Raw genomic sequence first — 26,276 nt, forward strand, 5'->3', positions numbered from 1 at the left:
TTCAATAAAATATATTTAAAGCTGTTGTGTGCGTGACATACTGAATATAAATGAAACAAATGTCAACAAAATCCCACGTTCATAACTTAAACATGTAACAGGTGGAACATTACAGCCGTAAACATTCAGAGCTGATAGCTTTAGATTCAAGTGCAGTTAGAACTAAAAAACAGTGCAGAAAGCCACAGTCCGTAACACACTCGGGTTCAGACAGCTGGGCCCAGGCTCTTATTTTATTTTTTTTTTTGTGGCTGCTGCTGCTGGTGTAGAGGTGAAAATGAGACGCACACAACTCACTGACAGTGCGTTTTCTCTTTAAAATACCATTTATTCAGGGCCACATACAGGATGGAGGAGAATTCATCTCTGATTTCAGCTGGTCCCAGGTCAGGGGCACAGCCTTATAACGGTTAAAAGAAGTGAGTGACTCGCCCTGAAGTCAAGCGCTGTGATATGAACGGAGCTGTGTAATTTCCATTGATCTGGATCAGTACGTTTACTAAAGTCATGAAATCTGCAGCGACAGAGAAACATTCCTGAATGGCTCAGACCCAGGCCTGCCAGCCAGGGAAGAGTCTGCTGAGGTTTTTGGGGTCGATGGCCTGCTGTATGAGGAGGTTAACCTGCCCACCCACGCTGAGCAGGGCCCCCTGCTCCACACCCTTCAGCTTCTCCTGCAGTCGCAGCAAAACCCGCTCCGCCACCTTGTTGAAGCTTTCAATGTCACTGCTGCCACAGGGGAAAAACAGATCAAAATATCATTAACTTTTTTAAATAGAACGACTTAAAATAGACTGTAAACACGGTTAAAGATTCTGTCCATGTTTTTGTGATGACACAAATATCACAACATTTAGATCCATCACACGTTTACACACTAACCCCGGCTGTCTAAATCTGGAGGACCCTCACTACAGGAAAGGCCCTCTCTGTGACTGCACCAATAGCACTACCTCTGGCTGTTGACTGAGACGAATCACAGCAATAATCCAGCAGTGCACACCCCTGATATAAATGGTGGCAGCTCCCCTGCCGGGCAGACATTCTCGTAAGCCTACTTTTCTCTCTTCAGATACAAGGAGAGAAGGCTGAGATTCTCACTCCTGATTCAGAGAGCTGGGACTATTTTCGTGTCATATGCTTTCAGATCTGGATCGAAGGAGAACGTAAACTCTGCAGCTGAGGGAAGCTCACACTGATGGTGTGGTGCTTGTATAAAATTATGTACATATTGTTAGAAGAAATATATAAACAAATAAAAATATATAGAAGGAGAAGAGAGAAATGGTTAAGGGGTCATTCCTTCCACCCAGATACAGTGAGACAGCACAACAGACAGGTAAACAACAACAACAACGACAACAGTAAACGCCATAGTGCTGATGATGAACCTGGATTTGCGGTGAGCATCTGACTCCTCTCCGGCCGGCGTGGGGTTCAGGGTGGTGTTCAGTTCCGCCTGCTCATCCTGCTGCTGCTGCAGGTAAAAGGCTTTCAGAGGATTCATTGTCCAATCAAACAAAGGGTCATACAGGAGCACCTGGCCACGCACACACACACACAATAAGAAAAGGAAACCATTTCACAGATGTCCTGCAGGTGGCCACTTCCAGAGAGATTCATGGTCACAGCTGCCCTACCTCCACTATGGTCAGGAGAACTTCTTGAGAACTTCTCATCACCTCCATTGTCTTCTCACAGCATCTTTAAAAAGACAGAGTGAATTCGTTATCAGTCTTTCAGTGCTGAAACATTTGGGCCCTGGAAATTACTACTGCATTAATTTTATAATTCAACAAACACTGTAAATACAGTTTAACCAGAGCATATAAAAATACATTTTCATCATCAGTGTGTGCTTCCTGTGCTTCTTATCCTTAAATTTAAAATACGATGATATGAGGAACACACCTCCTGAAGACTCCCTCCACTCCAGTGATCCCCATTCCATCCACAATGTCTCGGGACAGCCGGAATGGCACGGTCTCCGGGGTGGGTAAAATCTTCCCCTGCTCAAACGCAACACCTGCAGAACAACACGCAGCCTCATGATTAAAAACAAAAGATTTATTCACAAACTCTTCTCTTCTGTCTAAAGGTGTAAATATGACATTCATATTACATTATTATTCAGTATTTTAGAAGGTTTCTTAAATGATTTATGAAATATATTAAGTTAATGAAGTAAAAGGCTGTAAACCGGACTCACGTCCAGGGAAGTGCTTTTAGAAAATCCCACCCATACTCACCCAAGTCAATGTGGACCAGTTCTGCAGTCTGTTCGTCTATCAGGATGTTCTGAATGTGCCGATCCCCCAGTCCCACGATGTAGCCCACTGTAAACAACGTATACACCAATCAGCCACAAGATTAAAACCACTGGCAGGGGAAGTAACATTGATCATCTGCTCACAGAGCCCCCTGCTGAGGGGTGGTGGTGATAAACAGGGCGGCAGGTGAAGACTCAGGTTATTTATGGTATATTAGAACATCAATGGCTGCTGTTACTGAGGGGCTCTGTACCTATAGAAGACGTTGCTACACTGCGAGTGTACGCCAGCCTCTTCTCCATCCACACGGCAGGGTCCAGAAACCTCTCCATGCAGAAGTATCGGAACACGGGTCGAAAGTTCTGACAGACCTCAGTAAACGCCTGCAGCTTCACGTCAAACTCCATCCTCTGTGCTTCCTGAACCACAGCCAACAACCACACCACCATCGTACAGTTACAAACTACCAAGTGCAAAACTCTTACAGCACCTAGAAACATGACAGTGCTGAATTATCAAGCCCATTCATGTTTGGAAATCAGCCGGAAGGCTGTTACACACTGATTGTGGATTATTAGAGAAGCAGAATATAAACTGGAGCTTGTGTATAGCTGATGACATCTGCTACACACAAGAGACACTGAACACACACCTGTAAACAGTCTCTGTACTACATTTCAACATAAACAGTTTGTTTTGAAGCGTAACAATATTTTCAACAGCTCCACTGAATCCATCGTACCATCATTTTTTTGCGACAGGCCAAGTTTGTCCAATCTTTAGGTCGAAATCGTTTGTGCGCCCCCTTCTGGGGATCCACCAGAAATTCCCCTATGGGAACAGTACCAGAACACCACTCTAGAACCCCACTGCGCTGGGAGAATGGCACCACCTAAAAACACAGAGAATGGAGTCAGTGTCGATTTTGTGTGAATTTGTTCTTAACATTAAGTAACAGTAAGATTTTTTTAATAATTTCCAAGACATCACAGACCTTTTACCTTCCTAAAACACACTGTGGCCAACTTCTCAGTGCCACCTTCCAGTCAAACTCTAAATGCATCCATATATTCCTTACAGTGTAGTTTAATTCATTTTCATTGGCTGTTCAAACGTTTGCATGTGTCTGTATGATCAGGCTTTACTTTGTATCGGCGAATGTTGAGTTTCCTCTTGCGTGTCTCTGTGTTGCGCTGCAGGAGTATGGAGCACATCTGGAAAACCTGTTGCATCACGGCATCCTGCCTCAGATCGTCCTGACCCTGCAAATATTCACATCCACCATTAACACCAGACCACTCCGTTTACACTTCCTCACCTTAATATAAGATCCAGCCCCAACCCACAAAAATGTACTTGTTCGGATTTACCACTATTTCACCATCACCAGCAGTCCTTTAAACAACTTACAAATACTGACATTTACATCGTCACAGACTCTGGGCGCTGAAACAAGAGCAAAGGGAATCTAGGCAAGCCTGGTTTAGTCGGACCGCCATTAGCCAAATAACCACCGTCACAGAGGTGTTTGGGGTGTTTCAGAAACAGAAAAAGCCCAAAATGCACCCCATTGTCATTGGACGGTCTGGAGAAGCTTTGGTGCTTCATATCAATGTCTTTGTTTACAATAAAAACAAATGATTAACTTCAAAAACAGTTTATTTTGTCAGTTGCTGACTGTGTGTCAGATCACGGAAAGCCTGTTATTTTCTGTTCATACAAAGCTCCAAAAGCACAGTGTTGAGACGACATTAAAGCAACTCGTGTAACAGACAGCAACAAGATAACATTTAAGTTGATGAACATTTTTAAAACCAAGCTCCTTCACATTTTATGAACCAAGTATTCCAAGTAATAAATGAACAGGGCATTGCTGGGAACTACATATTTATTACTGTCTTACATTTCTATAAGGGTCTGACTGATAAAACGGCACTGTAATAAATTCACAGCCTCGTTTATTCTGAGTAACCCCTCGCTGTGGTGTTCTGGCTTTAATAATCCGGACTTTGCCCCGTTAAACAGTTAAACAAAAAGCTGTGCAGATGTAATTTACTCCAGAAAGTCAGTAACGGGTGTTTGAACCGTTTTTAAAATCCTCACTTTTACGAGCTGTCTCCTGCTCTTCCCATCAGAGCCCACACAGTCGATGATCTTGGGCAGGTTAACTCCTCCAGCGAGATGAAAGTGAGGTTTAAAGCAGCTGATGGTGACTAGATCCTCGTATTTACCTGAAGGATCTACCTGTTTTTAGAGGCAGAGGACACAAACATCAGTGACCTGTAAACACCTCTGTAGATGAGATGTTATCGATCGCCCCGTGATTAGACTCTGGTTCAGAAATTCACAGCCCATTTTTACCTTGATCTCCATGGTGGGGATAATAACGTCATCCAGATCTTTGATCCGCATCAGAGGCTGGTCTGTGGGGATGGGTATCGCCTCTGAACCAGAGCAGAACACAGAGCAGTTTTTACATGAAAATAGGCATTTTTTTCTCGATTCGATCTGAAGGCATCTCAATTCTGAGAGGACTTTTCTTTGTATTAAAGTTAACCCTTTCCCATCCCAATGCAACTATGTAAAATACAATGTACACAGGTCTGTTGTAGGCAGTTTGGACACCTTAAGAAAAACACCTCGTCATTCAGCCCCTGCCCTGACTGAGCCCAAATTCAACCAGGACTGAACGCACTTCCCTGAGAAACAGAACAAGGGACACTAACATACTCTTCTCGGTTTTATGCCGGCTCGCGTCCATGTACGCCAGGGTGATGTAGGCACTGCAAAGGCTTTCAATATCTCGGATCATCTGAGCCTTCTCCCTCCGCATCACGTTCATTATATTTTGTGCCACCTCAGCTCTTTCCTGCAGAACAGAACCACAAAGCCTCACTGATCAACACCTGTTCAGAGCATCACTAATCAATGATCTTTTTGGTGGCGAGTGTACGGCAGTGTTGGTGTGTTAGTAGGTGCAGAATGAATGGTTAGGCTCCTTAACTCTGAACATCCAGGGATATTTTGGAGAAAAGTGAAGTCTGTACAGTTCTAGGTTTGAAACAATGTTGCTGACCACAGCAACGTTTAATTATACAATTAAATAACAAATAAAAAGATCATTCATCTCTGATTCATCTGCAACCCTAACCCTAAATCCCAAGACCAGGATTTCTTTGGGACATGAGACCCACTGCAGGTTTTAGAGGTCTATTACAGCTCTAAAAAAGTGTGCAGTTCTGTGGACAGAATGTCTGAGCAGAGACAGAGACAGAAACAGGGAGAATCCCAGGTTTACCAGGTCCAGAGCGGAGGGCTGACGTGTGCTGCTTTTGCTCAGTCTGCTGCGTGAGAAGCTCTCGTCTTTGTTGGCGTTGACCAAAGCGAGGATGATGAAGAGAGTGTGATGAGGATGATCAATAGACACTTGACAGATCAGCTAATCACACACACACACACACACACACACAAAAGAGACCAAGACAGACTTTAAACACAGTGTGACACATGAATTAAAATTGGACCCTGAAACTTTACTTGTAGATAATTCCTGCAGTAAAATGTTTTGCACTGTGGTTCAGTTTTGGGGGAAAACAAAATAACATTTCCTCAGAATACTTTAAAGAGAAAGATTAGTTTTACAAAATGTGAATATTTCACGAGTCATACCTCAGTGAGGACGGTGTGGAAGTACACTTTGGTTCCCATGCGGGCCGCGAGCTGGTACATCAGCGGGAGGAACTTATAGGTGGGGATCTTTTTTACTCCTTTCTACCACATTCAAACAAAACAAACCCGCCACAAAGAGAAAGATTAAAACAATGACAAAGACACACATTGTTGTTTAGTTAATTACAGGGAAACCACTTTGCGGATTCTGTACGGAAATATACTACGCGTGTCTGGACTGTGGGAGAACACCAGAACACCATGCAGACACACTCCTTACAGACAGTGAACAGTCCACTGAACTCTGACATACAGCAGTTTCAATGATACCTTTATCATATCATTGACATCCTTGACGTCAGCGTTGTCCAGCCACAGCGAGACCAGTCGGAAGACCCATGTGTCGTGTTCCTCACCCAGTTCTAAACATCGGATGTAATTCTCCACGGCTTTGCAGAGGAACCGACTGCGGTCATCCTGCAGACTCTCCAAAGCTCTAATGTCCAGCTCCAGCTCCCTCTGGACCTTCACTGTATACCTGCACAGCAGGAGCCACAACTATCAAAGCAGCTCTGCCACTGGTGACGTGACCAAGACAATTACAATCATGTTGCATTATGATTTAGTGCTGACATAGGTTTCAAATACCCCCAACAGACCCCAAAAGACATCCACGTAATCTTCAGAGACAAACACTGTAGTAGAATGAGACACTGTGGGAGCCTCTGGAAGTAGCTCAAGACCTCAGTAGCAGGAGCTTTAAGGACTGGGTTTCTAATGGATGATGTTTAATAAACTGGAATGGCATATTATATGTTGCAAAAATATTCGAAAATAAGTTTCCAAAGCCCAGGCTGCTGCCTACTAGACACTGCTCACTAATATCACTGTATTACATAAACCCCAGTTCTTCAGATGGTGTGTCATTTACAGCTTTTTATAAAAACAGGGTCTGACAGAACAACGTCACCTAGAAATGGAACAGAATTTATGAGCTGACCTGTTGTTGGTGACTTTCCTCTCTTTCATGAGCTCCACCTCCTCTCTGGCCTTCTCCAGTAAAGCCTGTTTATTCTCAAATTCCGAGGATCTCATGTAGTTCTCGATACTCTGGAACTGAGCATCAGAGAAACGGGCCAGAGACAGAAAAGCTTGAGTCTGCTGGCTCTGCAGCTTCGGGTCTGGAATGCCAGCATGGCCCACGATCACCTCCACAGCCTGCAAACAAAATCAGAACAGACCTACATCATGTGATTTATCGACACAACAGAAAACACACCGTAGCACGTCATAAAACAACAAAACACATCAAATACAGAACTTAAATCTTCAGTTTAATATATAGAAATACAAAGATCTAACACGACTCCTAGATTCAACAAATTAACAGCGTTAGAACATAGTTGAGGAGCCAGGGAAGGTCACACCGCTGAATAAAAAATATCTTAAAGTTATCATTTTAAAAACAGTGATGTACACATAAAATATCGTAGTTACGTTCTGGAGCGCTTATGCGTCAATCCTTGGTGACAGTATCGTCACCTGGTGTAGGTAAAACCAACCAAATAACACAAAGTGCTCGTGCAAGGAGGAAACGAGCATGATATGTGGATATCAGTCAGTGGCTCATTAAGACACAATGACTCTGGAGCTCTGCGTCCAAAAACAGCTGCACTTGACCAAAGGCGTTCTTTAAAAATCAAGGAATAAAGGTCGACGTTAGTCTTATTTACCCTCTCCAGATAACTGTCCAGAATTACAGCAGGACTCTCCAGACAGGTCTCAGACAGCCAGCTTCCACAGAGCCTCAAACACTCTGCGTACACAGGCACCACAGCGGGGTTCACCTCCACCTCATCACGTAAACACACACAAACATAGTTAACTACTTCAGTAAACTCCCCACCAATGATGATTACGATTGATACACTTCAAGGCAAACCATACATGTTAGACCCGCCCCCCATCCCCACACATAAACACTCCAGACTAACCAGATCTTCTAGCTTGTTAATAATTTGTCGGAGTAAACCCAGAGCCAGACTCTGCTCCTTCTTCACCCAGAACACCTGAGCCTCTTCCAGCTGCCAGAACCAGGAGCTGACGGACCCCGAGCTCACACTGCTGTTCTGCTTCATCTGAAACACGGCCCGCTCCGCGAGCTACGAAATAAACCATGCGTCAGAACTGCACTGCATCTCTGTTCATTTATACGCAGTTTGAATGAAATGTCCATTTCTGGTAAAAATGAAAATGCAAGGAAATGAATTGATTTGATGTGAGTTTAATATCAAAATAAATAATTAATGGCTAGGCACCTCGACATCCTGGAACAGGAACATTTCAAAATAAAAGGATTTTTATAGGATTGATATTGGTATTTATAAGAAAGACAGACACAATGACAAACTGTGACAGACACGGTTCCCATTATAAAGCAAACCTGAGTGTTTCCTGCTGAGCGCGCCAACCTGCACAGCTCCATGAGGTGAGAGGAGTAGGCAGAGTTAAGGTAGATCTTCCTCTCTAGATCAGTCTCAGATGTGAGGAGTGTTTCCTGAACTGAGGAGCGCAGGGCCAGGATGGGCTCGATCAGCCTGAAATCACTGTCTGATAAAAGCTCTAAATGTTGACTCCATTTACTGTACACCTCCACCAGCTCAGAGTCAGACACAGGCCTACAGGAGACACATAGCAGGGTGGGGTTGGCTGGGATAATATAAAAGCGGTGTGATGTGTCTTTAAACGATATATGGAGGAGCAGCATGTGTTTTTATCAGTGCACATGGAAAAGAGTTGTTGGCACAGATTTTTAGTGTTAGGGTCTGCTCCTGTTCTTATTGTCATGGCTGTTATTGATGATACAGAAAGTGAATGAAGTGCAGTCAGTGTTGTGTCTGTCATCTCACTGTGAGAACAGCAGTTTGACACTTTGGAGTTCCTCAATCATCTGCAAACTACAGAGCGTGGGGTAGAGGGAGGATACTGCTTCCAGACTGTCCCGACACAGCTCCTCCACGCAGTAACCTCTGGTGGGTAAAAACACACACAAAATTGTAAAGCAATAGACAATGACAGTTTCAGTTTCAACAGTTTGATTTTGTCTACAGAAGTGGCACATTTCCACTGTCCACAAAATCCCTTCTCCCATTGGTGCCTCTATTAAATATCTCCATGTGGGCTACCTCGCATACTCCAGAGTCTTTTCAAACAACGTGAGGTCTTTGTCCTTCAGAGCCTGCAGCACAGTAAACATCGACTCGTTGAAGCCAGGATTCAGTTTCTCACTCCTGCAAAATAAAGGTGGAAATTAAAATTCAGGCTGTCTCCACTCAGACTCCATACATTATAGTTGAATCAGACTTCACGTCAGAGCAGCAGACTCCAGAGGAAGTGTCTTTAGTGATTATGACAGAAATTTGGAAAATTGTTGCTGCTGTGCCTTGTGAAGAACAAAGTATTTCCAAATCTACTGAACATCACTGGATCCTCTGAAATACAAGTTCATCAATCATGAACACCGGCCCCAGCCTGGGGGTGAGGTCACCAGTCTTTAGACGGCAGCCCCTTATGCAGCAACATTAGCTTAACTACAGGAGGCAGGACACCTGGTTTTAGACCACAATAATTTATTAATATGGTGCAGGGCCTCCTTTTGCGGACAATACAGCGTCAGTTCGTCTTGGGAATGACATATACAAGTCCTGCACAGTGGTCAGAGGGATTTGAAGTCTTCTTGCAGGATAGTGGCCATGTCTCTACGTGATGCTGGTGGAGGAAAACGTTTCCTGACTCGCTCCTCCAAAACACCCCAAAGTGGCTCAATAATATTTAGATCTGGTGACTGTGCAGGCCATGGGAGATGTTCAACTTCACTTTCATGTTCATCAAACCAGTCTTTCACCAGTCTCGCTGTGTGTGTTGGTGCGTTGTCATCCTGATACACGGCACCGCCTTCAGGACACAGTGTTTGAACCATTGGATGCACATGGTCTTACTGGTGCAGTGTGTAGTTAATGAAGATTGTCCACCAGGCTGCTCCAGTTTAGCCATGAAACCTCCCACACTACAATGACAGGGGTTTCACTTTCATTGTCTAACCTCTGTATATTGTCTCCTTTATAATATTGTGATTCTGAGGATATGATTTGGAACAGTTCTGTTCATTAGAGTAAAACCCCACTTTTTGTGTTCAAGAAATTCAGTCAAGGCCTCAGAATTCAAAATAAGAGCATGACGCCTACTACGGAAACACACAGTTACACATATCCCAGCCCCTTCCTACCATCCTGGCAGATCTTTGTCCCACTGTGTGGTCCTCCACGCCGCCTGGAAGTGAAGTTCTCGGAGCTCAGGCCCCCACTCGATCCTCTCTCTCTCCAAACCTGCCAGATATATGTTGAGGATTCCACACAGACCCAGGTTCTGCAGACCCTGGATCAGAACACAGTTATACAGCAGATTTACTCCAGGGTTCATTTATTTCAGGCAAACCTGAGGCCACCTTCCACATATTTTTATTAATTAATGTCTATATTAGAGCGATAAATACTGATATTGTGAATGCAAAAGTCATGTACTTCATACAGACAAATATTACCAGGCCGCCATTATAAATAAGAATATTTTTAATGATAACTATGGCCTTGTGTTAGAAACTCATCCAAAGGGACCAAAACTTCAATCTTCTCTAAGTTACCCTCTGTAGCCGGATCCAGGGAACTCAAGAGACGCTGACTCCAGGGAAGTGCATCAAGAGAGTTCTTCAGATCTGGCTGCAGAGGACGGAGGGCAATTTAAAGGAGAATTTAGGATCAATTTGACCTACCCCTTTAACGACAGCAGCAATGTTGTCTAGCTGATGATCTCTGAACGAACAGAACTGATGTTAGCAACAATGCAAAACAAATTACAGCGGGAATGAGACTAGAATCCAGCTCTTTTGAGATTCAATATCTTTCAGGTTTCCCTTGACGGTCTCAGACTATACAATAAAACCCAATGTACATGAGGTAGTGCCTAGTGATTTTAGATTCTCGAAATACTTTGACTTTAATCTTAAAACAATTATGAATAATTATTTTATTTAAAAATCATTACAACTTTACAACTTTTCTCTGTTTTCTTTCCGGCTGGTGTCTGGCCACACGCTGAAGACTGAAATCAGTGAGCTGGCCCCTTGATCAAAGGACTCGAGGACCCCTGTTCCAGGGTAAATAGTACTTTGGTAAGAATTACACCATTTTTATTCTGATTAAATGTTCTTCTGCCCCTGTGTAACATCTAGAGAACTGTTAACTTCAGCATCACAGCTGTCCTTTTCATATAAAAATATAGCTACTGACACCGAAGGACTGTTTCTGAATGTGGTGTTGTTTACAATCAGACCGTACCTCCACTATCCCGACCTGCCTTGTGACCTCAGGAAGATAGGAATGCAGGTCGTACGAGGCCACTGCCTTCCCCCACATGGCCTCGTGCTCATACGTCCTGATCCTGACTCCACAAACACACAAGAACATTCATAAAAGTCGAAAAACGCAGTCACATATACAATACAATTTTTGCCCTGAATTCAAGGAAGAGGGGAGAGGGAGGGGGTGGTTCCCTACCCTCTTTCAAAAGTTTCATGGTGCAGTTTCTGAAGTGCTGAGCTCGGAATAGCAGTGACAGAGGCTCTATTCTCTCTAGTACAACTAAGTGGAACATCATAATTATTTTGAGTCTGTAATTTTAAGTTAAAAATATTACCTAGTTTTTGCTTTTCTCAAGTCAGTTAACATGTTCAGAGATACTATTCTAATGGTTATACCTCGGATTGCAGCTTCAGCTGTCGCTGAGACAAAAACTCAGGTGTGGAAAGAGTTTGGCGAGGACATGGAAAACGACTTTGAGTCGGCTCCTAGAAGGTTCTGACAAACTGTCAGGCAGCTCAAGAGAGGAAAGCAGTTTTCCAATACTGTTTATGGTGGGGCTGGGGTGTAGTTAAACCTCAACTGGGAAGGATTTTCTCAATCCCACCAAGACGCCTTCTACAGAGAAAGCAGAGTTTGGGGACTCGTCTATCACCCAGGCTCAGGTGGCCGAGGTAGTCAGAAAACTCCTTGGGGGTCGAGTTCCTCAAGGCTCTGGATGTTGTGGGGCTGTCCTGGCTGACACGGCTTTGTAACATCCCGTGGACATCAGAGGCAGTGCCTCTGGATTGGCAGACAGGGGTGGGGGTTCCCCTTTTTAAGAAGAGTCCATCCTGGTCATGGAACACTGGATGTGTGGAAGCTTGCTCAACCAGTCCACATGTGCTTTGTGGATCTAGAGAAGGCATTCAGATACATCTCTCTGGTATTCTGTTGGGATGCCCTGGGAATATGGGGTCCTGAGCTTATTGTTATGAGCTATCCAGTCTCTATATAAACAGAGCAGAGGCTTGGCAGTAAGGCAGACTGGTTGCCAGTTGAGGTTGCACTTCCCGTTGTCATTGGTTCTTTTAAAAACTTTTATGGACAGAATTTTTTTGGCATAGCCAAGTACCAGGGATCTCAGGAGTCCATGTCCGCTTTTCGCAGATGATGTGGTCCTGTTGACTTCATTAGGCCAAAGAGGTTGTGGTGCACAAAGAGCTGAGCCAAAAAGCAAAGCTCTCGATTTACCGTTCAGTCTATGTCCCAACTCTCAGTTATGGTCATGAGCTTAAAACTGCAATGACTGAAAGAATGAGGTCGCGGGTACAAACGGCTGAAATGAGTTTCCTCAGCAGGATGTCTGGACTTTCCCTTCGACACAGGGTGAGGAGTTCAGACATCTGGGAGAGACTCAGAGTGGAGCCACTGCTCCTCCAAGTCGAGAGGAGCCAGTAAAGGTGGTCTGAGCATCTGGTGAGGTGTTTCAGGTACCCAGAACAAGCTGGAGAGATTACATTTCTCGACTGGCCTGGCAAATGCCTCTGTATCCCTCCAGAAGAGCTGGAAGAGATGGCTAAGGAGAGGGAGGTCTAGGTTTCTTTACTTGGACTGCTGCCCCATAACCTGAACCCAGATATGCGGTAAAAAGGATGGATGGATGGATGGATGGATGCACAAACCACATTATTCACAGACAATGACTTGAAAAGAGATATTCTTAAACATCTTTAAACAAATACCTTTCAAACTATTAAGTCTGGTGTTAGGGTTAGGGAAAGATCAGGTGTGTGATGTAGATTTTGTGCCACACTTTGCCTGCTATGTGAACAAAGTCAAATTTTAGACAAACATGAGGATGCGGAAATAAAGGGATTAACCTGGTTAGAGGATTGATCAGTTTTCCTCCTCCACATCCATAAAGACTGTCAGGTTCTCCAATGCTCCTGTACACCTCTATCAACAGATCCTGCAAGAACAACAGAGCTGGAGCTCATTTCCTCCTCACGCCTGCAAATAAAGTCACCTACACAAAGTATAAAGAGGTACCTGAAGACTAATGCCAGAGTCTTCCACACTGTTCTCCAACATGCTGCCAATGGACAGGTTCTGGCTGCTGTCATCAAACGTGATTTTTCTTGAGGTTCTAGACTGAGCACTGGAGTAACACAGGCAAACCGCACAGCAGCAAAAAAAGAGCATTAGGCTGATGTGTGTTTGGCCTTGGTTTCATGTAAACAGATGTTAGAGACGGCCTCTCACGCAGTTAGAAGGTGACGGACCAAAAATTCTTCGATTTTATTAAACAAGCCTGCATAGAGATGGCGCAGCTGAGGTAATCTGCCTCATATCTTCTCCATCCGTGAGTTAGAACAGAAGACTCTCCTGGGCTAGAGGTGATTGCATAACGGTCAAGGCTCAGGACATCCATGAGAAAGCTGAACTTCTTAGGATGAAAGCACCTGAGCATGACATTTCTAAACCAAACCAATGACTAATGGAGCTCAAAGCAGAGAATGCTAGATAAAAAAAAAATAAATAAAAGATAAATACTGATCTACTCAAAGACTCCAGAGAAGTGCTGCGAGTCCTACCTGCGCTTCTCCTCCAGGTTGGTCCGGATGTTGTCAATATAGATCTCAGAGTAAAGCAGCGCTGTGAAATGAGCTGAACACAGCTGAGCGGCTCGGGCAACTTCCAGATAATTCAGATCCAGCCAAAAGTTGGACTCACGCACAGTTCCATACTCAGAACTGGGGGGGGGGGAGAAAATTAATAAATAACTAAATAACACTCATCAATCGGCTAAAGAGAACTAGACGGCTAAAGAGAACCAAACCATCAACCCATCCATGACATGGAGAGGACCAGAAAGAAGAGGAGAAATTACAAACCTCCCTGGTCTTAGTGGATGACTCTGCTGCCGGAGGTAGTCAATGACTGCTAGCATGGTACGCAGAGAGCATTTATCTGGCTGTGTTTGTCTGGTAGCGTCTGCTTCTGCTGTTGAGACAAAATTGGAAAATCTGAGCAAAACTCACAATTTAGGTGCACACTGCAAAACTAGACAAGGCCCCAAACTATAAATACATGAGCCATTTTATAAATAAGGTTAGAGTGCAATATTCAACACATAATAATATTCTTATCTGGACATGTAACGTTTTAGATGCACAATTGTTATGTATAAATGCAGAGTGGCTCTATTTTTACCAGTGGCCACTTTCGCTTTGATCTCAGGCTGAATTAGATGTTTGTAAATCTGTGGATTTATTGTGTAAAGTTGAAGTTGTTATCCTCAGAGCATCAGGGTTTTAACACCCAACTCAAAAACAGAAATGAATGAAAGCTGCTGAGTGTTCAACCTTCTATTCTAACGACAGAATTCTCCAAATATTTTTATAATCAATATATTACTGATATCGAGAAAAGCCTATTAAAAATACACAACAAACTCTCTGAAATAAAAACTCTTTCATTCACAAGAGACATACGCTATTTTGACCAGGCCCTTATTTTGAGGCTCATTAGAACAGAGAGAAGCCTTGTTTTGTTAAGAAAGTGAGGATTCTGATGTCATTTCCTTTGTTACAGAGTTTATTTACATACTGTGTCCTTTAACAATACTGTTATTCTTTCAATAATGTCCACTTAATATCCCCCACCCCTAAGGGATCTGCACCTGAATCGAGGGGCATGGGTGTGGTAGTACGGCTGGTGGAATTAACCGGTCTTAAGCAGCTGCTGAAGAAGTTCTGTATGTGTGTGGAGAGGAGTTCCTTCCAGGAGCCCGTAGTGTCCCCTAGGAGCATGTCATGGATGAAGAGGGGCAGGATCCTCTGGCAAAAATCTGTCTTTACCTGCAGCAAGAGGTTAGTGAGATTAGTAATGAGATGTGTACAATGTTCGAAACCTATCCTCAAAATAACGACCAGCAAGCCGTGTGTTTATACACACACACACACACACACACACACACATATATACATACATATATATATATATATATATATATATATATATATATATATATATATAGTGTGACTTTTAACACCATTAGAGCTTTTATTGCTCAGTTTATCTTTTGGATTCTGCTCGTCTATAATTAATTAAATGCTAAAATTTTAAAAATCACAGACGACCAATCACAAAAGGGCACCCCAGAAATGTAAAAGAAATCAGATTTTAAAAAATATGAATGGCTAAAATAGAGCATTACTCTGTATTGTACTTGAGTAGAAGAATTTAAAACAGTACACAGACTTAAGGTAATGTACAGATTTATCACAACACACACACACACACAGTTAGGGATAGGATCACAACTATTTCTTGATTTTACAGGAACGTTAATAAAACCAATCTGTTACCGAGAACTCCGGTCCGGTTTATACATCAGTTACACACAGAAAGAAGAGAGACAGGTGCTGTAATACTTCAGTATTTTGCTCTTGACCCGTATCTAAGTCATTGGTAATGTGTTTTTAGTAATTCTGCTGGAATACCTCACAGAGCTGTCTGGTTGTTAGCAGTGCTTCATTTTGGACTCCTCCACTGTCCAGTAAAGCCACACACAGGTTTCTCAGCCAGTCTTCGTGCTGACCAGGATTTACCCTCCACAGTTCCACTCTGTCCAGATCTCCAGACACAGGGGTCACGTCCATTCGCACGGGCTGTTCCTACATTGAAAAGGATGCATGTATTAAAATAACACGTTCATGTGTCTGTTAAAAGCCTAAAAGTGGCCCCTCAATAATATATTTTTTTTATTAACTGAACATTAGCATAAACTACGTGAAAAATGCCTGATCATCACGGCCAGTAAAGAAGCATATGTAGATTGTCAGGTCCATCTCTAAGAATCTAATCCACTAGACCACAGTCAACAGACTCACTCTGAAACGCAATGTGGGTGTGGTTCTAAATATAAATCCCTGCTGCGTAAAGACAACTTAACAAAAGCCATAAAGTGTATGTGACTTAAACAAAATAAAGCTTAAACAGTTACATGTACACGGTATGTACACTAGTTCACATCATCTAAATCCCTACCTTCCTTTTGGCAGAGCGGAAGGGGCAGATGTAGAGCAACATTGGGTCTCTGTGGCTTTTGTACATTTCCCAAAAGTCCAGGCCTTGCTGCGTGGCCAGAACGTCCTTTAAACACAGAGCAGCTGCCTGACGGACAGAAATACTGAAAAGCACAGACAAACACTTGTCAGAGACAAACATAGTGGATGAAGATCTAGACTCTCTATCTGCCACAAACAGCCCACGATCCATGACGGCACGTCTGACGGTCAGTGCAGTGTGGGGTCACATTACGGCTCTGCATCGTTTGTATATGTTCGGTTCAGCGCAAAGTAACAAACACGACCCAAAGACAAATTTATGGCTGATTATTTTTAATGAAATGTCGCAGTTCTCCACCAAAATCTCCCAACTCAAGTCTGACCTGCGTACATCGACTGAGGACGTTTCTGCTACCTGTGGTGTGTCAGTGCATTGTCCATGCAGCTGAGGATGATGAAGATCCACTGAGGCAGAATGTCAGGGTAAAGTGCAGCAGCCTGAGTGTAGATCTGGTCTTTCCCATGATGCAGTGCGATGGTAGACAAATCCACAGGCCCTAGCTCTCCTAAACAACCCCCAACAGCCTCTAAAACACAGACACACAGAATATCAAAGCTTTAACTAGCACCAACACTTAAAAATGGGTTCTGAGAAAGCCACCCACAATTAATACAGTAACACTGCACTGGCACTTCACTGCTGTGCTGGAATTACCGCATCCATGCATCTACACAGTACACATCTTGACCACTATACATTCTGTTTATAACATACAGTCCTTACAGTAGCTTACATCCACATAAATTATCAAAATATATAAGCAAATAATAAAAGCATGTAACACAACTTTATTGATCCCAGAAGGGTCAATGGTTTCTTCTCTTACTACTCCTTCTGTGTGATTGTGCTTAACATTCTGTAGATTCTTGCAGACACACTGACATTCACAGCTCCAGGAGCTCATCTACATGCTGTGTGCATCCATTAAAAGGTTGATTGATGCTGATCAGGTGAAATATGGGCAAGAAACAAGCTCAACACATGACGGATGACAGATGAAGAACTATTAAATCCTGGTGAATTTGGACAAATATTTCGTTCTCTACAGAACAAGGTCTAAAGGGAGCCGGTGAAGTCGCCCCATGCTCACCCAGGATCTCTCTGCCTCCGGGGTGATTAGCTGCCAGTTTGCAGAGCTGCATGAGATTCAAAACAAGCTTCACCAGGACACTTCCAGCCGGGTCAGCTACACAAACGAACAGATTGAGAATTACGGATATGGAATTAACGTAAAACCACATTTTATCACTGCAGTTTTTTTCTGAACAATTTTAATTGGAGATTAATAAAGTGGATCAACACCAAGGTTTAGTGAGAGACGACAGTAAAGACGTAGGAGTGTGTTTCTGACCATGACATTCTTTCAGCAGCTGTCCGATCTGCTGTTTGTGTGTATAAAGCTGTCTCTTTAAATCTTTCAAACCCTCCAATCTCGTGAGAGGCAGCGAGCCACAGGACGTAACAGACAGGAAGTGCTCGATCTCCTACAGAATACAAAACACACACACAAAGAAAAAGGAAATATTAAAAGCAATAACCGTAGTTTCACAGCTGAGAACTTTCAACTGGATTAAGGGCAGCACATGGTGTGAAACATGAAATGTTGAATGTGAAAACCCCGATGCTCTTCCAACTTCTCAGATCTCAGAAAAACAAGACAGTTTGGTGAAAGTTATGTTTTGTGAACTTATATTTTCACTGTATCATCTTGTTCACTCCCAACATCAGCCCATCTCTAACACCTGAACCCAAGTTCAGAGTCCAGTGTCTGTTTAATTTAACATTCAAATTGTAAACCACTGTGAACGGAGAGCAGATGTGAACAGATGCTGTTGTCTGACCTGTCTAAGGCAGAATCCTCCCCCTCTGTATTTGAGAGCACGCTGCGCTGCCCTCAGCTCTCTGAACACTGGTTTATCAGGGAAAGGCTCCAGCAGAGGAATAGCTCTCCTCAGGAAACTGTTTTCGGGATTATCCAGCACCAAATATTTCAGCAGATGCAGAACCTTTCACACAGAGCACAGAATAAACAGAGGTTCTCGTGATTAACGCTGAAGACAAATACCAACTGTCTTCCGTTTTAGGAACTGTTGTACATCAGTTTCTGAGTTGTTCTCTGCACTGACCAGTTAAGGTTTCTATTAACTTACCTGTGGCGTAATATAGGAGTTCTGCGTGACCTGAGCTGTTAGAGTACCAACAATGACCTGCAGATGGCTCTCTAGCGCATCATCACAGAAGAGGACTGCGGTTTTGCAGACAGTGGTCAGCAGATCACAACAAAGGGCAAGACTTCGCCTGGAAACTTCGTCCTGCTGCACTGACCTGAGGGCAGACACCTGGACAGTTAGGACTCAAAGTAAAGTACTAAACCTCAGTTAGCACTCTGCATTGTCTTTTCACATAAGAACTCTAGAAAATGTTGGGAAAATCAGGTCGTTGTCCTTTCACACATGTAGCGAACAGCCAGAGATGCTTCATTTCAGTAATGTTTTCACAGCTGGAAATATTCTGTGTGGTGTCCAGTATGTGCAGGAAGAATGCCATGAACACACCAGCCCTCTGGAATATTCCTGACTTTGTTCACACAGGGCTCTCTTTGACATTACCCTGAGACTTCTGAGTCGCCAATCCATCTATTAACATGTTTTTGGACTGTGGGAGGAAACCAAAGGAAACCCTCGCAGATACAAACTCCTCACAGACTGTGACCTACCTGCTGCACCACTGTGCACATGTCTGGGCATTCATTTGTGTTCACACATGGGGCAGCACGGTGGAGCAGCAGGTAGGTGGCGCAGTCACACAGCTCCAGGGACCTGGTGGCTGTGGGTTCAAGTCCCGCTCCGGGTGACTGTCTGTGAGGAGTGTGGTGTGTTCGCGTGGGTTTCCTCCGGGTGACTGTCTGTGAGGAGTGTGGTGTGTTCTCTCTGTGTCTGTGTGGGTTTCCTCCGGGTGACTGTCTGTGAAGAGTGTGGTGTGTTCTCTCTGTGTCTGCGTTGGTTTCCTCCGGGTGACTGTCTGTGAGGAGTGTGGTGTGTTCTCTCTGTGTCTGTGTGGGTTTCCTCCGGGTGACTGTCTGTGAGGAGTGTGGTGTGTTCTCTCTGTGTCTGTGTGGGTTTCCTCCGGGTGACTGTCTGTGAGGAGTGTGGTGTGTTCTCTCTGTGTCTGTGTGGGTTTCCTCCAGGTGACTGTCTGTGAAGAGTGTGGTGTGTTCTCTCTGTGTCTGCGTGGGTTTCCTCCAGGTGCTCCGGTTTCCTCCCACAGTCCAAAAACACAGGTTGGTAGGTGGATTGGTGACTCAAGTGTCTGAAGGTGTGAGTGTGTGAGTGAATGTATGTGTGTTGCCCTGTGAAGGACTGGTGCCCCCTCCAGGGTGTATTCCCGCCTTGCGCCCAATGATTCCAGGTAGGCTCTGGACCCACCGCGACCCTGAACTGGATAAGGGTTACAGATAATGAATGAATGAATGTTCACACATGGATACAGGGCAAGCAAGTTTTTGTACTTTAAAAGAGAGCAAGGACTCGGGGTAGCACTAATGTCTTTCATTCTTTGTCTGTGACTGTTGTTTCAGTACAGGACGTGTCCAGAGCCTACCCGGAATCATTGGGCACAAGGTAGGAAGGGACTAATTTCCTTAGGACCAAAAGGTGTGCTTTACCTCATACATCCCAATAGCCTTACACCCACATAGTGTGGTGTTTGTGTTTATTTTTGTATGTGTGTGTGGTGTGTGTATATGCAAACCTGCTGTTGATGTGGTGTATGAGGGTGTAGATTATGTCTCTGAGCACAAAAGCCCATGCTCCCCCCAGTCCGTCCTTCACCTCACACAGCAACAGGTTGACGAACAGGTGATACATCATCAGGATACGGTGCCTTTCATAAGCATTGGTCGTCTCTGCCACTTTCTGACAAATGGAGGCCAGAATCTTTTGCATGGAAACCTGTTACAGAACAATGTCTGAGGAGTCAAGAAGTTTCACTCAAGGCCTGTTGATGCAGGCGTGTTCCCAAGGTGCTGTAAATGATCAGCTTTTGTACGAGTAACATCTAGGCAAAAACTTATACTCTTAATACACACATCACAGAGATTTACTTAATCTCACAAGCACCAAAATCATTTCATTTTACTGAATGGAGAAGAGAACTCTCTGCTGGATTTAAACCGTATGAAATTTAATTTTCAGAAGCAGCTCAAAATCAGTCAGTCAGTGATGATTGTGTAATAGCCTTACTGGAGTCTTGGAGAGAATGGTGACCAGAGATTTGTGAGTGGTGCTGTGGCACTTGCTGAGGTAATCCAACGTAGCTTTGATCACAGTTGAGCTGAAGAAAGGAGGATTGGGGGCAGGATCCAGTTCTCTGGAAATAAAGACATGACATTCCCTGCTCAGGACTGCCAGACCATCCCTGTCTATAAAGTAAATTATATCTACTTTTTGTCCCCTCTCAGCATTCTGAATTAACTTCTTAGGGACATGTCTTTTTGGAATAATTCAGCGCTAGGAAAAATAAATGTAAAATTTTAAAATAAAATGCATTAAAAATAAATTAGTTTTAGCATTTAATTATTATTTATTATGAGAAGACACAACATTTCTCTCATCAGCAGCGCAGGAATGAGCTTCAAATCAGATTCAGCGTTATGTTCTCAACTCTACAAACATATTTTAGTCATTACCCAATGAACTTCTGCAGGTCTCCTCTGTCCGTTGCGCTTGTACCTGCTCCCTCATACAGTGTCATCAACAGCTCCACCACGATTTCTGCCAGGTTTCCACAGATCAGACTGTCGATCCGCTTTAAAAGAGGTACCATAACGTTTTGGATATTTTATTTATGGAGTAGAGATGACTGACCCAACACTAGGGCTGTGCCACGGCGTATTATTCACAATAATATCATCATCATTTTTAAAAGTCAATATCGTGATATTCTAACGTTTAACTAACGACCTCATGCAATTAGCCATAATATGGCCTACGTTCTTTTTATGAGTCGTTTAGGCAGTGATGTACGATGGAAAGTGGCTCAGAATGATTGAAATAAAATTTTTTATTAAATAAAACCATTTAATATTTTAATATGTATTACATTTTTAATATAATTAATATTTTTGAAAGTGAGATCCTGCCTCAAGTGGAGGAGTTTAAATACCCCGGGGTCTTGTTCACGAGTGAGGGAAAGATGGAGCGGGAGATTGACAGGCGGATCGGTGCAGCGTCAGCAGTAAAGCGGGCTCGGTACCGGTCTGTTGTGGTGAAGAGAGAGCTGAGCAGAAAAGCAAAGCTCTCGATTTACCATTCAATCTACGTCCCAACCCTCACCTATGGTCACGAGCTTTGGATAGTGACTGAAAGAACGAGATCGGGGGTACAAGCGGCTGAACTGAGTTTTCTGCGCAGGGCGTCTCCTGGACTCTCCCTTAGAGACAGGGTTAGGAGCTCGGACGTCCGAGTGGAGACGCTGCTCCTCCACGGAGCCAGGTGACCAAGAACACGCTGGAGAGACTAAATGTCTCGACCGCGGACGCCGCGGTATACCCCCGGAGGAGCTGGAGGCGGTGGCTGGGGAGAGGGAGGTCCGAGTTTCTTTTTTCCGACTACTTCCCACCGCGACCTGGACCCGGATAAGCAGTAGATAATGGATGGATGGATGGATGGATGGATATAATTAATATTATTTTTTTTTGTTGCAACACTATGTTCTTGAAATTAATGCAAGTATTTTTCATTGTTTTTTGTAATATCACCAAGGATATCATTATCGTGAAAAAACCCTAAAATATTGTGATATTATTTTAGGGCCATATCGCCCACCCCTAGCCGACACACTGCAAATTCAGAAATGCTGCCAAAGACATCCCCACACAGCAGAAGCACATACAATACACAGGTGGAACATACTCAATCCTAGCCATAGCAACTACCACAAAAAAACAGCACATTTCTCATGTCTGTGATACACTATATGGCCAAAAATGAGAGGACTCAGCTCCTCATCATGTCACCATCTAAATAATACAGGATGCAACACACGATTAAATACTCAGTGCATACAAACTTTCCCAAGGTGCAGATGGCGAGACTGTGTTTCTTTGCCATGTGTAAAAAGGAATGAGCAAACCCTGCGCTTTGTTCCGTTTTAGTTACGTTAGAGCATTTAGAAGCTTTCCACCCCCTTTTTGTGTTGATTTCCGTTTTGTTGACACTTGCACATTGAAGGTGCTCCCACCTGTTTCCCGAGGCAATCTTTGTCCTTCAGCAGGTCGTAAACCTTGTGGGCCTTCTCCCTCTGCTGTGCAGCCTCTGTGTCCTGTTCGGGGAGAGCAAAGTGCGGCAGGATGTTCACCATGATCTTCGGGAAACAATCTGCCAGGAGCTTCTTCCAGTCCTCGTTAAGAACTTCGCCGACAGACCTCACCTGCTCAAAGTCATTGAGGAAGACCAGGTGTGGAATGAGCACCTGATAAGATGACCTGAAACGGACAACAAACAGAAGAGCACACAGTAACGAGCAGTGACAATACATCAAAACATCTGCACCAGGAAGAGGTATGTCCCGTTTCAGGGTGAGAGAGTTAAGGAGTAAAGGAGGTTACAAGGCAGTTAATAAAATGGTAGATGTGGGTAAATGGCAGCAGCCTGTAAAAACTGTACCTGTAGAACTCCTCCATGCTGCTGTAATTGAGCAGGGTATACGGGAAGGACTGCAGAGTGTAGCTGGGGTCTGTCTCGCTCTGCCTCAGCCACTCGGCCACCAGGTAATACAGGTGAGAGCAGACGAAGGCTTTAGCATTCCTGTAGCCCAGAGAATGAGATACACTGCCCAGAACCTACACAGGAACCACACAAACTCCTTTAACTCAGTCCTCCTCTGCTCAACTCAACTCCTCTTTGTTCACAGTTACATACAAGAAAAATCACCTCTAACGCCTTAAAGTGGCTTAGATTTAACTCCACGGTTTTATTTTTAGTAAAATCGAATATTGTTCATTTTCAGAATCTTATTTGATACCAATGCTATTACAAAGTCATTGTGCTTCCTCTTTCTCTAAGGTGCTCTGTACCTTTTTAATGAACTGCTCTTGGATGCTGTTCTCCTTGTATGAGCGCAAGAGTGCAAAGAGTGCCTGTTTTTCACACACTGGGCTGCAGCACATGACCATGGAGAGACTCTTCAGCAGCGTGGCCCGACGGTTAAAGAGCTCATCAGGGAGGTGCTCTGGGGTTGCGCTCTGGAAATATAGTCTTTAAATATCATTCCATTTTCAGAGCAAAAAACAAACAACAAAATCTCCTAAACACCAGCTTTACATGAGAAGGAACATATCTCTTATTTTTTAAACAGAAGAGAGAGTAAATTGAAGGGAATTTCAAGTCATTTTGCATGACTTCTTTAGGACCATACTCTGTTTATTTTTCAAGACATTGATTATGTGTAAATGATGAATAAATATCACTAAATATGAGGATGTGTTTTCAGACAGAGACAGAATCATGGTATGATCAAGTAGCTCTAGAACTCTGAACCTCTCCCTGGAGGGAAATGTGGTACAACATCTTATTAAGCTTGACTCAGTCAAGTATTAAAACTAAGTTTAATTCTTTGAGAACAAGCAAGTTTTTAAAAGTATGTTTAATATATTTACCTGGACGTTCATTCCCTCCTGAGCTTTCAGGTAAATGTTCTCAAAAGCCTTCTGCTGGTGTTTAAGAGGGAGCATTTTTTTCTGAACAGACTTCTCCAAGAACAACCTGTAATACAACAGCTCACATTTATACACCACATCCACAAGTGTTTAATGCAACAAGCAAAACATACAAAAAAAAAACAAAAAAAAAAAACACACATATATCCAGCTAATCAGGGTCAAATTTGCTCCATAAATGGAGTCCCCCAAGATCACTGATGGGATGGGAAGGGGGTTAAATGAAGGGCTGAGTCTCTGTAATTTCAGACCCTGACTATGGACAAAACAGACCTGTCCACTGTCATCGCTGCCAACATTCGAACTTGGTGCTGGGGGTCAGCAAGGCAGGAGGGCAGAACCTCGCACACTGGTAGCTCCTCGTCCTTCAGAGTTAGGACTGCCCACTTACAGCAAGGGTCTGCCTATACAGATACACGGTAAAAAAAATAGACATGAATCTACAGGTAACAATAAGTTTATCAAATTTTAAACATTTCAGAAATGCAATGACAGTTCGGCAAAAAAAATCCAGTTCACAATTCTGTCCCTCAGATCTCGAACTTCATTTAAGAAAACAGATGCCTTACAGCTTATTACTTTATTATGTGTTTTATTCTATTCATCTGAGACATACTGAATCTACCGCCACCTAAGATGACTACAGGAACTGAGTTTCCATTACATTAATCCACATAAGCCTCTCAGCCTCTGTGCCAAGACTACAACAGGAATCAGGGAATATTGTTTACATTCATTCATTCATTATCTGTAGCCCTTATCCAGTTCAGGGTCACGGTGGGTCCAGAGTCTACCTGGAATCATTGGGCGCAAGACGGGAATACACCCTGGAGGGGGCGCCAATCCTTCAAAGGGCAACACAGACACACACATTCACTCACACACTCACACCTACGAACACTTTTGAGTCACCAATCCACCTACCAACGTGTGTTTTTGGACTGTGGGAGGAAACCGGAGCACCCGGAGGAAACCCACGCAGACACAGGGAGAACACACCACACTCCTCACAGACAGTCACCCGGAGGAAACCCACGCAGACACAGGGAGAACACACCACACTCCTCACAGACAGTCACCCGGAGCGGGAATCAAACCCACAACCTCCAGGTCCCTGGAGCTGTGTGACTGCGATACCACCTGCTGCACCCCCGTGCCGCCCTATATTGTTTACAATAGATTTTATTTGCCAAAGCACTACTTTTAACGCATGAATAAATCCATCAAACGGTGTCCTTACTTCCAGCAGAGCAAGTAAACAGTGTCCCAGAGCCGTCCGTACAGCTGAAGAACATTTGCCAGTTCTGCCCAAGATACTGAGAAAGAAAAGGAATGCCATATTTAACTATTAAATCCCAATCAGACATCACTGAAAAAAACTGAATGAACGAATAACAGTCAAAGTCTCATGCATTGCTTTCATTTCATTTGCACCTGTGTTTTGAATGCTAACCACAATGCTAACCTTCTACTCCAATACAGACTGGCGCCACTCACCTGAATCCTGAGATCACCTTAAGCAGTGCACCCCGCACATGCTTCATCTCCTCAGTCTCTTCATTCGAGACACATACTCGAGCCAGGCTTTGGACGCACTGCAGCAAAGCTAGGAGAATCTCAGAGCAAACTTCCTGATCCAGACGATACAGAGAACACACGTCCCTGCACAAAACAACAACAAAAACATTATTAATGAAGCCCAACCCAGGAACCCCCCACTACACAGCAAAGAGCACACCACAAGGTCATGGTAAAAGGAAGAGAGTGATCAACAGCACCAGCAGGAAGTACTTACGCCAGAGGTCTGAGGAGCGAGTCAAACTCTTCTGTTTCCAGAGCAGTCTCCTCCGTGGGGAGTTCTCTCAGCAGAACCAAATACTGTAGAACATCAGAAAAAGAGGTTCAGGATCCGGGAGGTGACTGTTATGAGATTAAAACTCTGTAATAAATTCTCTAAATATAGCTGCAACTATTATATAAAACTAATATCCAGTGTTGCCTTGAGTCCTCAAAGCTCCAGGAATTCAGAGCTTATGAAAGTGTTGCTGGAGTCTGTGGGAATAATGTTTTTTATTTGCATTTGCTTTCCCA

The 26,276-nt window shown here is 43.7% G+C and overlaps 1 protein-coding gene across 3 annotated transcripts in view; it reads right to left on the reverse strand.

Annotated features, from left to right (window-relative positions):
* Positions 1-29: 29 nt before the first annotated feature.
* Positions 30-26,276, reverse strand: part of LOC136678059 (serine-protein kinase ATM-like) — a 43,710-nt gene continuing 17,463 nt past the window's right edge. Inside the window, exons 19-63 of one of the 3 annotated variants that reach the window (XM_066655859.1) lie at positions 25,981-26,063; positions 25,683-25,847; positions 25,426-25,501; positions 24,459-24,589; positions 24,126-24,231; positions 23,544-23,711; positions 23,134-23,309; positions 22,709-22,952; positions 21,156-21,274; positions 20,710-20,836; positions 20,219-20,418; positions 18,619-18,793; positions 18,310-18,474; positions 17,820-17,952; positions 17,559-17,654; positions 16,823-16,994; positions 16,388-16,529; positions 15,841-16,014; positions 15,018-15,195; positions 14,230-14,335; positions 13,930-14,088; positions 13,385-13,493; positions 13,216-13,304; positions 11,333-11,435; positions 10,225-10,373; positions 9,125-9,229; positions 8,849-8,968; positions 8,383-8,617; positions 7,934-8,101; positions 7,673-7,792; positions 6,940-7,157; positions 6,270-6,477; positions 5,940-6,041; positions 5,569-5,709; positions 5,001-5,139; positions 4,632-4,714; positions 4,374-4,514; positions 3,416-3,532; positions 3,013-3,162; positions 2,524-2,689; positions 2,250-2,336; positions 1,912-2,026; positions 1,641-1,704; positions 1,392-1,540; positions 30-729 (exon numbers count right to left, since the gene is read on the reverse strand). In XM_066655859.1, coding sequence (XP_066511956.1) covers positions 546-729; positions 1,392-1,540; positions 1,641-1,704; positions 1,912-2,026; positions 2,250-2,336; positions 2,524-2,689; positions 3,013-3,162; positions 3,416-3,532; positions 4,374-4,514; positions 4,632-4,714; positions 5,001-5,139; positions 5,569-5,709; positions 5,940-6,041; positions 6,270-6,477; positions 6,940-7,157; positions 7,673-7,792; positions 7,934-8,101; positions 8,383-8,617; positions 8,849-8,968; positions 9,125-9,229; positions 10,225-10,373; positions 11,333-11,435; positions 13,216-13,304; positions 13,385-13,493; positions 13,930-14,088; positions 14,230-14,335; positions 15,018-15,195; positions 15,841-16,014; positions 16,388-16,529; positions 16,823-16,994; positions 17,559-17,654; positions 17,820-17,952; positions 18,310-18,474; positions 18,619-18,793; positions 20,219-20,418; positions 20,710-20,836; positions 21,156-21,274; positions 22,709-22,952; positions 23,134-23,309; positions 23,544-23,711; positions 24,126-24,231; positions 24,459-24,589; positions 25,426-25,501; positions 25,683-25,847; positions 25,981-26,063 — 6,357 coding nt within the window. In that variant the 3' untranslated portion in view covers positions 30-545. Of the gene's footprint in view, positions 730-1,391; positions 1,541-1,640; positions 1,705-1,911; positions 2,027-2,249; positions 2,337-2,523; positions 2,690-3,012; positions 3,163-3,415; positions 3,533-4,373; positions 4,515-4,631; positions 4,715-5,000; positions 5,140-5,568; positions 5,710-5,939; positions 6,042-6,269; positions 6,478-6,939; positions 7,158-7,672; positions 7,793-7,933; positions 8,102-8,382; positions 8,618-8,848; positions 8,969-9,124; positions 9,230-10,224; positions 10,374-11,332; positions 11,436-13,215; positions 13,305-13,384; positions 13,494-13,929; positions 14,089-14,229; positions 14,339-15,017; positions 15,196-15,840; positions 16,015-16,387; positions 16,530-16,822; positions 16,995-17,558; positions 17,655-17,819; positions 17,953-18,309; positions 18,475-18,618; positions 18,794-20,218; positions 20,419-20,709; positions 20,837-21,155; positions 21,275-22,708; positions 22,953-23,133; positions 23,310-23,543; positions 23,712-24,125; positions 24,232-24,458; positions 24,590-25,425; positions 25,502-25,682; positions 25,848-25,980; positions 26,064-26,276 lie in introns of those variants that run through there. The other 2 variants (XM_066655858.1, XM_066655860.1) reach the window with 2 other exon arrangements.

Source organism: Hoplias malabaricus, chromosome Y, assembly GCF_029633855.1.
Source record: "Hoplias malabaricus isolate fHopMal1 chromosome Y, fHopMal1.hap1, whole genome shotgun sequence".
Classification (NCBI taxonomy): Eukaryota; Metazoa; Chordata; class Actinopteri; order Characiformes; family Erythrinidae; genus Hoplias; species Hoplias malabaricus.